The 18,214-nt window shown below is 56.3% G+C and overlaps 1 protein-coding gene across 1 annotated transcript in view; it reads right to left on the bottom strand.

Annotated features, from left to right (window-relative positions):
- GSG1L (GSG1 like) overlaps positions 1–16,227 on the bottom strand; it is a 205,187-nt gene extending 188,960 nt beyond the window's left edge. Inside the window, exon 1 of the mRNA XM_026515663.4 lies at positions 15,894–16,227. Within this exon, the coding sequence (XP_026371448.2) occupies positions 15,894–16,227 (334 nt within the window). The remainder of the gene's footprint in view (positions 1–15,893) is intronic.
- Between the last annotated feature and the right edge of the window lie 1,987 nt (positions 16,228–18,214).

Consider the following 18,214-nt stretch of genomic DNA (forward strand, 5'->3'; position numbering starts at 1 on the left):
CAGAAGCCTGAATCTAAGTACACTGCTCTGGCCAGATATGCACCTAACAGAAAGACATGGAAAGTGAAAATGAAAAGGCTAGAGAGAGACACATCAAGGGGACGCAAACAAAACAAAGCTGGGACAGCAATATTAAAATATGAAAAAATAGAATCCAAAGCAAAAAGTATTCACTAGGGGAAAATAGTCATTTTATCTTGACAAAAGATAAAATCCACAATTTCACAATGAAAATATAACTGTCATGAATCGTTTTGTGATGAATAACATCGAATCAAACTTTATAAAAAACAAAAACTAGCAGAGACACAAGTAAAAATGGCAAGAGTTCTACGGAAGGGAAAGCCTTTGACCTACTTCGGCTTCTGGCCATCAAGACGGCAGAAGAACAAACAAGAAAGTCCTTGAACAGTATGAGCTATAAACCTGCTTTACCCTACACACAGGGAATGTCCCTGCTTTTTCAGGGACATTTACCAAGACACCGTCCAAAAAATTTTTAAAGATTATGAAGCAGAAAGTTCACAGGCCACCTTCTCTACCATTCAGTAAAACTAGAGATTGATTACAACATTTCAGCAAATAAGACAAAGCACTGGGAAATTTCCAGTGCTCTACTAAATTATTCTTGGATTAATGAGAAACGAAACTTAAGTTTCAGAACCATTAGAGACAAGGGCGCCTGGGTGGCTCCATCGGTTAAGCGTCTGCCTTCGGTTCAGGTCGTGATCTCAGGGTCCTGGGATCGAGTTCCGCATCGGCTCCCTGCTCAGTGGGGAGTCTGCTTCTCCCTCTGCCCCTCCCCCTGCTCGTGCTCTCTCTCTTTCTCTTTCTCACTCTCTCTCTCAAATAAATAAATAAAATCTTTAAAAAAAAAAAACAACTGTTAGAGACAAAATTGTAATTTCAGAAAATCATTTCAAAGAAAGCAATGTATTTTGAAACGCACAAGACAGGGCCAAAGTAAGGCTCAGAGGCAAACTCATAGCATCAAATGAATTTTTTTTTTTAATACGGAAACAAAATTTTCAACTCAAATATTTGAAAACGCTAATAAAACCTCAAAAAACTGAGCCAAAAGAAAACAGGCCGTATTCAAAAACTTAAACAAACAGAATGGATAGATAGAGAACTGACTCTTGGGCTCCTGGGTGGCCCAGCCGTTACGCATCTGCCTTCGGCTCGGGTCATGATGCCAGGGTCCTGGGATTGAGCCCTGCATCAGGCTCCCTGCTCCGTGGGAAGCCTGCTTCTCCCTCTCCCTCTCCCACTCCCACTCCCCTTGCTTCTGTTCCCTCTCTCGCTGTCTCTGTCAAATAAATAAAATCTTTAAAAAAAAAAAAAAAAAAGAACTGACTCTTAAAAACAGGCCGGGGGAGGGGGTAGGATGGGAGGAGGGGAGGGACCATAAAACAGCCTGGCAAGACCTGGGTGGAAAAAAAGGAGGGGAAGCTGGACCAAATTATCAGGGCCTCCAGAATGAGGATGTGACATCTCAGCCCAGGTCCCACGTAAGGATTTCAAGCCAGTCTGCATTTTCTGGAGGGTCTGAAAAGCAACGTTCACCAGGGCCCCTGTCACACTCGGCAGACTCCAGCAAGAAACACAAGAGAAAGAGAGAAAACTCAAATCCACAGGATGAGGAGTACAAAAAGGAAACGAATCACAGAGAGACTTTTCCTTTCAATCCTAAGAAAACACTGTGCTAAATTTTATGCAAGTCAGTTCAAAACTCTCGATGAATAAATTATTTTCCGAGAAAACACAACTCACGGAAAATGGACTCCGAAGGTAGAAAACCGTAGCAACCCACTGTTAAGGATGGACTTCTTCTGCCTGGAATGCTCCTTGCCCCCTGAAGGCTGCCTCCCTTGACTCATTCAGGTCTCACTTCAAATGGCACCCCTTCGAAGAAGTTTCCATGACATGACACCCTATTAAAAACTCTAATCTCAGGGACGCCTAGGTGGCTCAGTCAGTTAAGTGTCTGCCTTCGGCTCAAGTCATGATCCCGGGGTCCTGGGATCGAGCCCCACATGGGGCTCTCTGCTCAGCGGGGAGCTTGCTTCTCCCTCTCCGTCTGCAGCTGCCCCTGCTTGTGCTTTCCCGCTCTCTCTCTCTGTCAAATAAATAAATAAAAATCTGTAAAAAAAAAAAAATTCTCCAACCTTGAGTGCCACCTCATAGCCCTGTTCCATAGCACTTACGTCACTATGAAATTACTGAATTATCTATTACTATTTTATTAACTTACGTATTCTCTCTGTCTCCGCTGGAATGTGAGCTCCTTGCGAGCAGGGGCCTTGTTCAAGTTCTACAAGTATCCCAGGTGCCCAGCAGATAAGGGCTCCGTAAATGGGCTGAATGAATGAGTGAATTAATAAATAAGTAAATGAAGATGGAAGAAGACAAGACAGCTTCCAGAAAATCCTTCCAAATAATCTCTTATTACAAAAGAGTAAATCTTTGAAGATGGGAATAGTGTCCTGGAAAATATCTGAAGGGTGAGAACAACTTGGCTGGCAGGTGAGGGTTTCGTATATGGAAAGATGACCATGGGTCTCCAAATTCAATTCCACCTTTAGCGGGAAAATGAAAAGTCACAGAGACGTGTCGGGCTGGTGCAAGCCAGAATGCATGTGGAATCAGCCCATCAGCCTTGACTCCTGGAGGGAGTCCGATTGCTTCCCCGACCCCTGAGTCCCGGGGTCACTTCGGCCCGAATCTGGTGCCGCATGAGCCAGGATCGCCAATAAACCCACTCTCATTGTCTATCCCGCCTCGGAAGTCGGATCTGCGAAGACAAGGCCTTTGTCTGTTTTGCTCGCCACCAAATCCACAGTGGCCTTAGCAGGGACTCCATAAATCTCAGTAAAATGCACAGATGTATATACAACCTCTTATCTGTCCTTCTGCTCTAGAATGCAAGTTCCATGAGATTAAAAACTTCCTCTGTCTCATTACCTGCTAACATGCCCGCACTTACAGCCAAGACCTAGCATGGAGTAGGGGCTCAAAGCTCAATGAAAGAATGAATCTCAAGGCGTGGGGCGCCTGGGTGGCTCAGTCAGTTAGGCGTCTGTCTTCAGCTCAGGTCATGATCCCAGGGTCCTGGGATCGAGCCCTGAATCAGGCTCCCTGCTCAGCGGGGAGTCTGCTTCTCCCTGTCCCTCTGCCACTCCCCTTGCTCATTTTCTCTCTCTCTCTCTAATAAATAAATAAAATCTAAAAAAAAAAATCTCAAGGCTTCCCATCAGAGTAATTCCCACTGTTCTCTTCCTACCCATCCCAGGAAAAGTGGTTTTTGGGGGGACGGGGAAGGGCTATTTTTAAATAACCGTTCTTCTGACAAATTGAGCAGAAGTCATGAAACTGAAGGTCAAGGTCTGTGGATCTTTAAGGGATAACCAAGGGCCAGCAACTAGAAGTCAGGGCCAAGGGGAAGGCAGTCGGGTCCCAGCGCCAGCTCTGCAAGGAGGTCCTTTCCCTGCAGAGACTGAGCGTCCTTGTCCATTAAACAGAGTCGGTGTAGGTCATGATTCTCAGAGAATGGGCTGCCTGTCACTGGGGCATTTGAGGTCAATGAATGTCAGAAGGAGAAGTGTTGTAGGGGAAAAAAATTAAGCTGAGTGGTGGAAGAGGGTGTGCTGGGAGTGGGGGTCACAGTTTTAAACAGGGTCACCAGAGAAGACCCCATACATTTTATTAGTGAGGGGGTGGGAATCTGGGAAAGAGTGTTTGGGCTGAGGAAACCGTAGGTGCAAAGGCCCTGAGGCAGAAGCATGCCTGGGGGTTCAGGGGGTTGTGCAAAAGCCCAGCAGAGGAAGCGAGGCACAGTGTAGTGGGACAACAGGGACAACTTAGGTCCAGTTCTGTGGCCACTGGGAGGACTTTGGCTTTACCCAAGGGACGTCATCCAATGTGTACAGGAACCCTCAGCAGACTATGGCGGACAAGGGGAGGCAGGAAGACCAGTGAGGGGGGTGATGGAGTGGTCCAGGCAGGGGATGGTGCTGACTCAGCCACGGTAGCAGAGAGAGGGTGAGAAACGACTGGACTCTGGATGTGTTCTTCAAGGAAGCCAGTAGGATGTGCTGATGCATTGAGTGGCGTGTATGTACGTGTGTCTTCCGTCATTTGTTGAGCCAGGACTGAGAGGGGAAGGGTGTGGGTGTCACTGGTGTCACCACTCTTCCCAGCATCCCCGCTTCCTAGGCCCATGGGACGGGACCATGGGATTTGCTCTGGCCCATGGCCGGTGCCACTTCCAGGCAGAAATTCATCCCGTTCTCTGGCCTCAGCAGCCATGGAGGCCTGAGAGGGAGCCTCTCTTATCTGGGTCCCTGGAGAGGACAGCATGAAACGCAGTCCCCACGGCTGTTTGAACCCTCCCAGATTCGCAGACGGTTATGGCAGCATGACGCAGCCTGTCCCGGCGGATGAAGGCGGGAACGCAAGTGGTTAGTGTGGGGTTTGGTCCTTCCCTTCACACCTCCAAGTGGACCTGCCAACTGAGTGGTGAGTTGAGACTTGTGTCCACCCCACCCAACCGTGCTCCGGGGAGGATCTCCCTCCCTCTGTGCCTCTTCCAGAACCACCCAGAAGGGCTCTCGGAGGGGGAGGGGGGATACAGCATGGGACAAGGCTGGCAGCCGAGAGCAGCAGGGAGTTAAGCCTCTCCCTCCCCTTTTCCAGAATGGACCCTCTGACCGAGAATGCAGGGTGGGCAGAGGCCCGGAGAGAAGGGAGGACAAACGGACATAGACAGAGGGTGGTGGAGGATCCACAAGTGTGTCCCAGAGGCGACAGGGCACAGATCCAGTTGGCTGGCCCAGAAGCGGCCGCCCACAGACTGAGTTTCCTACTAGACTGTGAATGACTGATAAAAATAACCTGGGACAGTTTGGAGAGGCCCCCCAACAGGGCACGGGTGGAGGGAGGAGGGAGGCCAGGCGAGGGAGGAAGGGTGCTTTCGCCACACGCCCAGGGCCGAGGGAGGAAGGCCTGGCAGGACCCCCTGGACAGAGCCACAGACTCCGGAGCTTCTGGAGAAGAGCAGAGAAAGGGCCACATGGGCCCCGTCCTGCCTCGCGGGCTATTTCGGGCTCCCCTCTGCTGCTCCCTCCGCGTGCGTGTGCGAGCGTGCGTGCATGTGTGCGTATCTGTGTGTGCCCCCGGGTCTGCGTCTCTCTCCCTTTGTGTCCTTTTGTCTCCCACTGCCTCTTTCCACCCCACTCTGTCCTCTCCCCACCCTGGTCCCGCCGTCACCTTGGACCGAGTTCCTGGGAGGCTGGGACACAGGACAAGGCTCCCACGGCCACTGGCCGTCCCCACAGCGGGGAAGTGGGCAGGCCCCGCACCCTACAACCAAGGTATCCAAACGGCCTGGGCAGCGTGGGGCCAGGCCACCTTCCACAACTCACCAACATCACCAGCCAATTGCAGAGTTCGGGCCCCTTGTATTTGTTTTTGGAGCTAAGGGGCTGTTTGGGGGCAGGGATTCTGGCCTTCCATTTGGAGTAGGTATCAACCAGGAGTCCCTGCAAGGAGCCCGTCCAAAAAGCCTGGTACCACCATTACCCCTACTTTTCAGATACAGAAACTGAGGACCACGTTTCCCCTGAAAACTCGGAAGAGAAAAAACTTCTGCTTGCTCTGTTCTAAACCATAGTCTCCACCACTGTCCCCACCCAAACCACATCTTTGGATCTGTTGAGATCCTTGGGACAGGCCTGGGGAGCCACGGGGGCTCCGCACAGGCCAGGAGGGCTGTCTGACCCTGTCCCGTCACGTTCTCCCCAACCTCTCCTCCTGACACACACACACCCTGGCCCCCCAGGCAGCCCTCAATGGTTCCTTGGGGTTTGAGCATTTCCAAGGCAACACGCACATTCCCAGGACGGGGAGACACTGGGTGTCAGCTCTCGGATCCCAAGGGACTTTGCCACTTCCTAATGACCGCTGTGTCCCGCTCCTGGGACACCACAGTGAGAAGCTGAACGCGGTCCCTGGTCTGCTCTGCGGTGCTCACTTTAGGATGAGAGAGGGAAATCGTAAAGAGGCAAGGAAATAAATAAAAAGGTCATTTCAGCGAGCCGCCTCTGGAAGAGACAGCAGCTAGGGCTGGGGGTTGACGAGGGTCTGCGGGCAGAGCAGAGACCTACAGATGGAAGAAGGGAATTCCAGGCGAGGGATGGACAGGAGCGAACACCCCCAGGGTGTTCCCAGGTGGGAAATCAGCTTGGAGGAGCCAGAGCTGCAGGGGGGGCCAGCTGGGCAGAGCAGGGGGAACGGAAGGTGGTCCCAGGAGACAAGACAGCAGGAGGCAGGGGGAGCCGGCAGGTAGGGGCTCTGACTGGGGGCCAGTCCCGCCCCACACTCGGCCAGCCCCGGGCCTGCCCACTGCCTCATTCCCAGACGCAAAATGACAGGGCTGGCTCAGAACGCTGGTGCCCACCCCTGCTGTGTTTCCAAAACCCCTGGGGTGCTAGTTAGAAATACAGATTCCCGGGCCTCGCCCCGACCCACCAAACAAAAAGTCCAAGGGCAAGACCCTGGGGATGTGCATTTTAACAAGTTCTCTAGATGAATCAGGGGCATAGGCCAAGTTTGGGAAACAGCAGGTGGTCAGAGATAGCCTGATGTGGTGTCCAGGGACGGACCTCAGGAAACTAGAGGCCCAGCGGTGTGTTTAGGGGGATGCCTTTCTCTGCGATGCAGGCACCTGGTTTCAGGCCAGCATCACAGAGTCCCAGCACACCAAACAGTTAAGAACCTCTGGCCTCTGGGGACGCCTAGGTGGCTCAGAGGGTTAAGCGTCTGCCTTCGGCTCAGGTCATGATCTCTAGGTCCTGGGATCGAGCCCCGCGTCAGGCTCCCAGTGCAGTGGGGAGTCTGCTTCACCCTCTCCCTCTGCCTCTCCACCTCTCCCTGCTTGTGCTCTCTCTCAAATGAATAAATAAAATCTTCAACAACAACAAAAAAAGAACTTCCAGCGTCAAGCTCAGCTGCAGTGTCTTGGCTAAAAGAAGGAGGCCAGGGCTGGAGGGCATGGCCAAACTCCTTCGGTTCCCAGAGGCTCCCCAGCTGTGTCAGGAGGGCCAGCTCTGCCCCTGCCTGACCAGCACCTACTGCCCCTTTGACTAGGACCAGCCCCTGAGTCCAAGCGACGCCCGCGATAGAGCGATTGCTTTAATGCCTCCGGTTCTTCCCCCTTCCGTGCATCCATGCCCTTGGCCACCATTACACTGCAGCACCCCACACGCCGCCTCTGGACTCGGCCAGGTGACTTGCTCTGGCCAATGGGATGTAAGGACACGCGGCATCCGCAGAGGCACCATACAGCGGTGCTCGCTCCCGCGTTCACGTCTCCGACACGGCCATGAGAGCGGCCGGGCTAGCCTGTCGGACGATAAGAGGCCCCGGTGCCCCCATGATCCCGGGCCCCCGCCAGTGACTCCCGCACGTGAGTGAGCCCAGCCCAGCCTAAGTCACTGAGCCACAGACTCGCACTGAGTCCATGCCTGCAGTGGTCCACCACGGAGGTTTTGTTGTTACGCAGCGTTACATAGCAAGAGCTAACTGCTACACTCCTCTCACTCTCAGACCACCTGGCTCAGTCAGAGATGTCTTGCCCGCCCCCAGGGTGTGACCACGTGACCAAGGGCACAAGTGACCAAGGCCTGGCTACCCCCTTGGGCCACACGGATGGCTTAGGGGCTGAGGACATAATCCAGTTCATCCTCCAAGAACCAGTTCTGGAACTTTTGTTTGGACCTTGGGAAGGAAGACCTCGCTTTTCCACTGAAGTTCTTGGAAGGACAGGAGGTAAGCTCAAAGCTGTCAAGGACGGCCACAAGGGGAGGGTCCACTTGAGGATAAAGTTAACCCAGAGGGAGGCAGAGCCAAGTGCTGGAAAGACACAGATTCCCAGTAACCCTGCTTGATCCAGCCACGCCACCATCCAGACTCTTCTCGCGAGACTTTCTATGAAGAAACACCACAGAGGCGCCCGGCAGGCTCAGTCGGTACAGCGTCGACTCTTAATCTCAGGGTTGTGAGTGTGAGCCCTGCGTTTGCTGTAGAGATTACTTAAGGGGACACCTGGGGGGCTCAGTCAGTTAAGCGTCTGACTCTTGATTTCGGCTCAGCTCATGATCTCAGGGACATGAGATCGAGCCCCACATCGGGCTCCGCACTCAGCAGAGTCTGCTTGTCCCTCTCCTTCTGCTTCTCCCCCCATTTGTGCTCTCTCGCTCTCTCAAACAAATAAATCTTTAGAAAAAATTAGAATCTATAAAAAGAGAGAGACCACAGTTCCTTTTTTTTTTTTTTTTTTTTTTTTTTTTTTTGCTCAAGGCCATCTCACTTGAGTTTCTCTTGCTTGCAGTGACTCCTACAGTCCCGGCCAGAAGGGCTGACTCCTTTATGGAATGTCTGCCCGAGCACCATCCGTTGCCCCGGCTCCCAGCTCTGGCCTCCTCTGCCCAGAGGACCGGTTGTGTAATCCTACCCCCCGTCCCAGCCGCGGCCCCCTGCACCACGCCATTCCATCAGATTCTGTCTCAAGACCGTGAACCAACAGACGTGGAATCGAAACTTGTTACCAGCAGAGCTCGGCTCTAGAAATGGCAAACTGGAAAGAGGAGGGTTTGCTCGCCCCGTCGGAAGCGTTTGCTTTTGGCCTGCAGGACAGTCTCCTTGTTTTGAACTGAATCGGTTTCCAAATTTTAACAATCAAGAGATTTCCTAGAAACACCTGGAGTGTTGACAAAATGGACAGTGGGGTCCCCTATGGGCCTCCACCCTGCAATGAAAATGGTCGTCTGGGACTCAGCTGCTGCCCCTCTAACAGAGGCAGATGCCCCCACTTCCCCCACAGGCCCCACCAGTCCCTCTATGGCCCCCTCCTGTTGTTCTGGGCTGGGCCCTGTAGGATTTTAGTTGGCGGGAGGGCCCATCACCTTGGGCCTCCAGGAGCCCAGGTGGGGCCCTGGCATTGACCTGTGAGGCCTGGTGACTACATCTCCGCCTGGACACTGTGGGGGGCAGCAGCCCCCCATGAAAAACGCCTTTTTCCATACTGGGGCTTGAGTCTGCTTCTGTCCTTCTTGGGACCAAAAGAGCTTCACCACCATGGTCCTGCAGGTGACACAGAGAGGCCCGAGGTCATAGTATCCCCAAAATATGGTTCTGAGCCTGGTACCCCAGAATTGAAACAGGGGCGATGACCACACCGAACCCCTCCAGCTCCCCATGGGGTCCCACGGAGCACCGCTTCTCAGGAGCAGAACAGAAGGGGGGAGCGAAGAAAGAGTGACTGACAAGTCCGTGGGAATGATGGACACGGAGCACAGAGCCAGGGCCTCTGGCTGTACCCAAAAGTCCAAAGAAGTTCTAGAATCCCAAATGCATTCAACACACAGTCACTGCACCCTTACTAAGTGCCAGTCCGTCTAGGTGCTGGAATGTGGCATTCTGTGACATGGACCAAGTCCTGCCCCCATGGAGCGAGCTGGTGAGCAAGGGCAGAGAGATCATAAAGAAGATAAACGAGTATGATATGTAGTGGGTAACACAACAATCACACCCATGGGGGAGACGGTGGGAAGGAAGTGCTGGGGCGGGGGGGGGCAAGGTCGCTGATTGAGAGGGCGTGGGCAGGGAAGGCCCCTGGGAAAGAGGACATTTGAGACCAGACCCGCCTGCCTTGCAGACATCTGGGAGAAGAGTCCCCAGAGGGCAGGAACAGCAAGTACAAAGGCCCTGGGGCAGGAAGGTGTTGGCCTGTTCAAGAACCAGCAAGGACGCTCTTGGGGCTGGGGCAGAGTGGAGGGGGTGGGGTCAGAGAGGCGATGCGGGTACATCACAGCGGGCCACAGGCCCTGGAAGGCATCAGCCCTAAACCTGAGTGAGACGGACTACACAGGAGGGCCGTGCACAGCGGAGGGAGGTGATCTGACTTGGGTTTCACTGCTGCATAGAAAGCAGACCATGGGGGCCAAGGGCAGAAGCAGGGACCCCAGGGAGGTCCTACTGCCTGGGTCCAGGGGTGGGGTGCCAGGGCACAGGCCAGGGCAGACCTGTGGGGCCTGTTCGGTGGGGGCTGGATTCTGAATGAAGAGCCGGCAGGATTCGCCAGCAGACAAGATGGGGTCATGAGGACCAGAGGTGCCGAGGAGGACTCTCCCAAGGCCGGAGCCCCTGGAAGGGGACAGGTCATGTCCACAGTGAGGGGGCGGGTGGGAGGGGGCAGCCCGTGGCCTCCCGGGGAAGCCTGCTGCCACTCCCATGGGATCCCTGGCCCAGTGTCAACGGACCTGCCAGGCTTTTGAGAAAAGCCGTAAATCCAGACGTTTCTGTGAAGTGTCTCCATTTTCAAATGCTGGCAACTGTAAATACCACGGGGCCAAAGGAAACAGATGGAAAGTTCCGAGCAGACCCGTGGGCCACGGGGTCGTTCACAGCCAGGGCCCTTACTGGGTGTCTGCCGTGTGCCGACAGAGTGCCCACACCATCGGCTTTACCTCCAACAAGGCGGGGGGGGGGGGCAGCTCTGATCGTCCCTGTGTCCCAGCCAAGGAAACTGAGGCCCAGAGAGGGCAAGCCCCCAACCAAGGCCACACAGCAGGGGAGCGGTGGTGTGGGGGCTGGGGCCCTGGCTCTCTGTCTCTGAAGCCTGTCATCATGGGGTGTGCTCTGTTGGCTCCATAATCCAGACAGAAAAAACACACAACACCTTCATTCTACACATGAGGAAAGAAAAGGCCAGAGAGAGTAGGAATGGGACTTAGCCAGAGTCACTCAGCAAGCTGGCATTGGAGTCTGGACTCAAACCTGGGGCTCTCGACTCCAGTGCATGGCTCTTCCTCTGTTGGAGGAGCCCAGGGAGCCTGACTGAACTGTGGTGCCGCACAGCACGCAAGAGGCAGGTTCTGGAACCTTCTGCCTGGGTGCACATCCCAGCTCTGTCACCGGGTAGCTGTGTGACCTTGGGCAAGTCCCTTCATCTCTCTGTGCCCCAAAAAATAGGTATAACCATGGCACTAGGCTGTCAGAGAGCTGTTCTGGAAATGGAAAGAAGCAACACTGATCTTGGGTTTAGAGCCATGTCTTTCAAAGTCCCAGTCCTCACCCATCAGACGATCCTAACACAAAGCCCCTCTGATATGACACCAACACACTCCCAGCACTAAAGGCCTCCTGGGTGGGGACACCACAGCTGCCCTCGTACTTGTGAAAAAGGTAGAGGCATAATTTAAGGGAGCAGGCGGAATATCAGGGGTTTTCTGTAGAAAAGAAGGGGAAGCCAGAAAGGGGGGGTCAGCTAGGGGCTTCCTCCTCCTGAGTGAGAATGGCCCCACCGCACACGCACCTGGGTGTGTAGTGGGCACCTCAGTGAAAGGGGAGGGGTCCCCGCTTGGCCCCCTGCCTCGCTGCAGGGTAAGAAGACACTTGGAGCCCGAGAAAGAGCAGGACTCGTAACAACAACCAACGTTCATCCCGCAAATGTTCGCTGAGGACCTACTATGTGCCAGTGCTCTGAGCACTAGGTGAACGGAGCAGATAAACTCAGCCGCCAGCATCGCAAGACACAAAACAGATGGGCAACACTGAGGTAAAGTCCATGGCAAGTGCCAGAAGAAAAAGCAAGCAGGAAACGTGCCGGGAGATCAATTTTGAACTGGGTGCGCCGACAGAGCTCAGCACGGACTTGAAGTTTCCAGAAATAGCTTTGTGGCCATCTAGGGGGAAAGCATTCCAGGCGGAGGGAAGGGCCAGTGCAAGGGCTCTGAGGCTGAGTGTGCCTGGCGTTTGGGGGCCAGTGTGGGAGGAGTCAGTGACCACGAAGGGGGATGGGGGAGCAGGAGAGGAGCCCAGAGAAGTGGCGCAGCCAGGGAGGAGCCACGGGAGGACATGGCTTTGACTCTAAGTGACAGTGGGGCCAACGGAGGGAGTTGAACAAAGACGAGACAGGATCTGGCAATTGCTGTGGGGCTGGGTGGACAGCCGACTGAGGGGGGTCACCGGCGGAAGCAGGGACGTGGGTGGCAGCCCTCTGGAGGGGGCAAGGGGCATTCACACACCCAGCAGGTGCGCGGCACTTTCCGCACACATTTCCCTAAATACTCACACCCCCAACGAGTGCCACCTGCTCTGATCCCCATTCTACAGAGGAATAAACTGAGGCTCTTGCCCAAACCACACTGCCGACAGGAGACCGGAGAAGCTTCCATCCTTCACAAATGGCGTTGCTCCACCCACCCCAGGGATGGGGAAACAGTGCTTCTGCTTCCTGGGACCCGTCCCTCCCTTCCCTGTGGCTGCCTCAGTCCCACCTCCCTCCAGGCCTCCCGGCAAGCCCTCCTTGACCCTGCCCACCCACCCCGCCAGTCTTCCCCAGTCACCTACTTACTCAAGTTCAAACACATGCAAGATGAGGTCCAGCCTCACCTGTGCTCCCAGTTAGCACAACCACACGCCCGCCAGCCCATCTCCCTACCCCCAGACCTTCACTATTCCTTTTCCAGACCTTTCTTCTGCTGCCCCCGCCCCCCAGGATGCCAACCACCCAGCCCTTCTGAGCATCTAATCCAGAGGAGAAATCCAATTTGCGTGAAGGGCTCGGGGTAATTCTGTGTCAAGGCCACGCTCCCTTTCTGTTTGTTGAAGGAGGTGGACGCCCCTTCTTGGAGGAAGGAGAAAAGCTTTCTTTGTGCCCGGTCTGGTGAAATTGTGTCTGTTTAGGACAGGCTGCAGTTTTCTTTGTGAACGCTGTAGATTTTTTCATGTGGGTAAAAGGGCTTATTAGATTTCCCTGTGGCTGCCCAGAGTGGGGAGAGGTTCTTCTGGGCACAGAAAGAAATTACCCAACAAGCGCTGGAGAGAAAGGAACAGTTAGCAGCTGCTTCTCACGGAGAGGTCAGGATTTCGTGGTTGGTGTTTTCATTGGGGTGAACGTAAAATGCTGGGAAGGAAAGAAAGCCTTCCCTGTAGTTTGGGCGGGAGGGAAAGAACATGGTCCTTGATGTCTCAGGGGTGGGGAGAGAGGAGGGCAGGTTTGGCGGGGGCAGGGGGGTGTTGGGGCATTTTTTTTCCCCTCTTCAAGTAAAAAATAAATTAAAAAATGGTCACAGAACGCAGAAGAAAGGTTGTCATAGCAACCAAAGTTTGAGGCCAGGTACTTCCTGACATCCTTTCAGGACCATAGAGGTGGCGAGGCAGGATTTGGGCATTGTGGCATCAGCCAGGGAAACCATCCAAGCTGGCTCAGACCTCCCAGATTTCTCACCGGCTCTGACAGGCTGATAACTATTTTCCAAGCTCTCGGGGAGGAAAATTGTGATTTTCTGGGAGGGGCGATCTCTAGCCAACAGCGATGAAGAGAAAAGGGAAAACTGTGGGTTTGTTTTATTTATCCAACAAACTAACCACCCATGTTTTTACGAACAGAGGACTGGGGATGAGGGTCTTCGGCTGAGGGCCCCCCCTAAAATGTTGCCCATCCCGGATCCCCCAACGGCATCATTCACCCTGATCCCTTTCTGTTCCCGAAGATAATCGGGGCCCCCTCGCCAGCTGGGACGCCTGGACAAAAGCCTCTCTGAACCCCCAGTTCCTCATCTGAAAAGGAGGTACCCAAGGAGTGCCTGCCACGGAGATGTTGGCACGGAGTCAACAGGATCTGGCGGGCGCGAAGTTTCAGCAGCGCCTGGTACGCATTAAGGGCTCAATAAATGTAAGCTAACATTGCTTTAAATGTTTTTCAATTAATAATTTTTAAAACTGCTCGGGCTTAAACATCCCGTGTCAAGCCCTGGATGAGCGACACGGCCACGCTCCGCACACGGAAATCACTGCAGGCGGGGGGGCCATGACCTTCAGGGAGAAGCCAGGGGGAGAGAGCTCAGGGAAGAGGCTCAGCCAGCCATGGGGGGCCGGGACACCCCACGGAGGCAGGGCCCGGACCACTCCAGAGACGCAGCTTCGTGTTTTTAAGTATGTGCGTAAAGGAAGGACAAGGAGGCTGCGTTTCTACACAAAGGGGAAACTTGGTGACAAGTGGAGGTGATGTGTGGGGACCTCTACCCCCCAAAGAGGCAGATGTTCCACAGGGTAAGACATTACGAGGCCTCCGTGGAATAGGTCAGGGTCAGACTGAGTGGAAAGCAGAAAATTTTAGCCAAGATGCCTTTTGAGGTTCTTTTTTTTTTTTTTCTTTTTTCTTTTTTTTTTTTTTTACATCCCGGAGTAGAGATGTGAGTTCTGAGTACATATCGGAAGTGAGTCTGATGGGGTGACACCGGTCAGAGGTGGAATCCTATTCGAACAGCGAGTGTGGGGCAAACGGCTAGCATCAGGCAGGTGGTGAGAGGGAAGTTCAGCGGGGCACCCCCAGAGGCAAGGCGGGGCGGCCAGCACCCCAGGACACCGCCGGTCTATCACCCCAGGCCCTCATCCAACATGAATCCCACAAAAATGTACTGACGACCTCCTGTGCACCAGACGCTGCCCAGAGGCTGGGGATGACCACGAGCCAGGCAGCCCAGGCCCTGCCCTCACAGGGACACCCGGTGGAGACAGGGGACAAGAAGCCAGTGCCCAGACGCGAGCTCCAGAAAATCTCAGGTTGTGCCAAGCATGATGAAGGAGATAAAGGTGGTGACGAGACACAAAGTTAGGGGACCCCGCCTCGAAGGGGATGGGGAGGTCTTCTCTCCAGAAGACCCTGCCTGGCAAGCCCCGTGGGGACCTTCCAGGGGACTGAGGAGGAGCCAGCCAGGGAAGATGCGGGGAAGGGAATTCCAAGCAGAGGGAACAGCCTCCTTGGGTTTATTTTACACCTTCTTGTCTCTGTCCTTTAGACAGGCCAATGACTTACTCAGGGCAAACTCGGTTGTCAGCCACCCCCCCACCCCCCCCCGCCCCGCCGTCTACATCGGAGTACGCACGGAGACCACGACCTAGCACGAGGAACAGCTGTGCACGCACAGACTTTTAACCTTGGGGAGAGAGGTCAATTCACTCACGCCCCAACCTAGAGCAACACGGTCTGGGAGGTAGTGGGTGGTGTGAACCGGCACCCCCACCCCCACCGCGGCCTCACTGCCTGCCTCGGGGGCACTCTCTCCGCCCTGGCTGCCCCGGGCTGGCACAGGAAGAGGAGCGAGGCAAAGGGAGCAGTTTGACCCGCCTTCTGAAAAGTCACCCCCCACCACCACCACCACCAACGTTGATCCGAGCCCAGCCGAGCGGTCCCGCTTTCCCGCCGCCTCGCCCCCCTCCCGCTGCATTCTCTCCCGGGCGGGGGCCAGGACGCGAAGGGCTCCAGCCGGGGACCCACCGGCCTCCCCCCACCCCCGACTCTCGAGCCCCGTCTGGGAGAACGACCCCCCCCCAGGCTCCGGGAATCTGCAGGGGGGGCGAGGGGGGCTCGTGGCAGCAGGCGGTGCGCCCTCCCCCAGGCGGGACCCGCCGGGAAGGGGGAGCCGGTGCCCCGCCAACGAAGGCGGGGGAGGGGGCGAGCCCAGAGACGAGTTCTGGCGCGGAGCGGAGCGCGCGCCCCGCCGACCGGCCGCTGGGTTGGGTGCCCGGGAGACGCGCCTCCCTGGGGCGCGGCGACGTCCCCAAAGGCTCCCGGCGCTCGGAAAGGGCAGCAGCTCTGCCCAGAGCCCCGGCACGGCGGCGCGTCCCGGCCGCCCCCCACTCTCTCCCGGCCGGCTCCTGCGCGCTCCCCACCCCCGGGCGTGCGGCCGAGCCCTGCGGAGCGCGGGGCTCCTCGGCCGGCCGCGGGGAGGGCGCGCGGGGCCGGGGCTCGGGCCGCGGGGGCCGCGCCGCCCGGGGCGGGGGGTGGGGGGTAGCCGGGCGCCGAGCCGCCGGCGCCGCTCACTCACCGAGCCCGCCGAGCTCCTCCTCACACGAGTACCAGATGCCGGTGTGGAAATTCCTGAAGAGGAAGCGGTCGTCGCCCGTCTCCCAGCTGTAGAGCGCGCCGCCAGGGGGGCCGTTCCCGGCGGCGGCGGCGGCGGGGGCGGCGGTGCCGTTGGCCGTGGCGTTGGCGCCCGAGTTGGGGCAGTTGGCGCTCCCGCCCTGGCCGCAGCCGGGCTTGGGGACCCGCTGCGTGCCCTGGCACCAGTGCGTGGTGAGGAAGGCGGTGGTGGCGAAGAGCAGCGCCAGCAGGTTCAGGGCCACGGCCAGGAGCGCTCGGCCGCGGCGGCTCGTCTTCATGCCGCCCGCGCCGCCGGGACCGCGCCGCCGGGGAGCTCCGCGCGCGAAGTTGGCAGCCGGCGCCCCGCGTCAGCGGCCGCTGCCCGCCGCGCCCCGGGGCTCGGGCGCCTGAGATCCGCGGCGGCGGACGCGGCGCGGGCCCATGCCCCCCCCGGGGTGAGGGCGCGGCGCGGGGAGCGCGGGGGGCGCGGGGGGCGGACGGCAGCGGCGGAGCGGCTCCGGCGCGCCCGGAGCCCGGAGCGCGAGTGCACCTAGGCAAGGAGCCGCTGGCGCCTGGCAGCGGCCACGGCGCAGGGACGTGCGCCCCTCCGTGGGGAGACACCTGCAGGCGGCCGGCGACACTGTTCCGGCGCCCGCCCTAAACAGGGAGAGGGGGCGCCCCACGCCGGGCGCGGGCGGGGGACCCGGAGAGAGGGGACGCCCCCCGAGGAGCCCCGCACCCGATTGGAGGGGCTGAGAAGCCAGGAAAATGTCAGTCAAGGCACTCTCGGAAAAAGAGTCTCCCCGCGGGGTATGGGGGCGGCCCACAAACCTGGCCAGGAGGGGGCATCCTGCTCAGTAGAGGGTGCTGGGCTCCCCAAGAAGGACAAGGACCAGCAGGAGGGAACCCTAGGAAGGAGCCCCAAAAGGTCAGGACTGCAAAGTTTCCTGGGCTTCCCACAGCCAGGGAGCTTCAGGCTTAACTGAAAGGCATGCCTTCTGCTGGACCTGGACTCGCAGGACCCAATCAGAAGGGGGGGGGCAGGAATGCAGGGTGGCAGAGTCTTTGGGGCTTGTGCTTTCCCTGGGGGTCACCCAGGGGGACTTAGACTGTGTAAACCAAAAGGAAGGGCTTCTCTCGCAGGTGGAAGCTACAGTCACCTGGGCTCTCTATGATGGCAAGGAACAGCAGCAAAGGTGGCAAAAAAGTGCCCCACATGGGACGCCAAGTGTTGTGTATGACAAAGGAGGCTTCCTCCTGAGCAGCATGACCCAAGGAGGTCTGGACACAAAGTTGTGGTTGCCAGGTAGGGATGCCCTACAGAGGCTGTCTACCCAGAAACTTCAAGGTTGGGGTGGGGGCAGAACGATCAAGAATACTGACTTTGGGGGTCATGCAGTTCTGGGGCTTGACCAGCTGAGGGCTTTGAACGTCTCACTTAACCTCTGGGAGCCTCAATTCCCTATCTATAAAAAAAGGGAGGCATATGAAGCTGTTGTAATGAGATCGTGCCTATAAAAAAGCATTTGGTGCATAGTAGGTGGTCAGTAAATGCCAGCCACTATCATTAACATCTGAACCAAGATCAGTGGACCAAATTTGCACAAACCTTTTCGGGATCTCTCGTGCAAAGTGGGATTGCCCAACTGTGAGCACCCCCAGCCCCACCTCTTCTCTGAGATGACCTGAACTCCCTTCACACCAGCAGGGCGTGGGGCCCAGATGCCCAGGGCGTCGGACAATTAATTGAATGTTGATTGCAAGAGCTCATTTGAATTCTGCCCAAGCTCAGAGCTGCTCCAACAACCGCCAGCTTGTGGAATGGCAGGGCTTGCAGGATTCAAGGTTAACGGAGTATGAATTGCCTTATTCTGGTGGGCGAACCTATGCTCACGGTCAGCTGGTGGGTGACAGTAATTGTGGGCACTGTCCCTGGCAGGAACGCATAGGATGGCCAGCGGTCTCCAGACTCGTTCATTAGATCCCTTTTCTGGCCCAATGCGAGGCCTTCCGAACTACTTTGAGAAGGAGGACCTCCATGGAATAATCACGGAGTTGAGCGTATGGGTTGACAGGAAATCTGTCACGGCCAAAAACTCGTAAGGATTTCAGTATCACTTTTAAATAGGCGTGCAATATTCATCACAGGAGTGTCTGCACACTTTTGAAAATCAGTCCCTCAGATGGAGGCTTGTGACAATGGACATGTGGGCAGGACTCGGTGACCTTCAGGCTGGGAACTCTGCCCTGGACATTCAAAGCCAGCAGATCCCAACTGAAATATGT

This window comes from Ursus arctos, unplaced genomic scaffold (genome assembly GCF_023065955.2).
Source record: "Ursus arctos isolate Adak ecotype North America unplaced genomic scaffold, UrsArc2.0 scaffold_2, whole genome shotgun sequence".
Lineage (NCBI taxonomy): Eukaryota > Metazoa > Chordata > Mammalia > Carnivora > Ursidae > Ursus > Ursus arctos.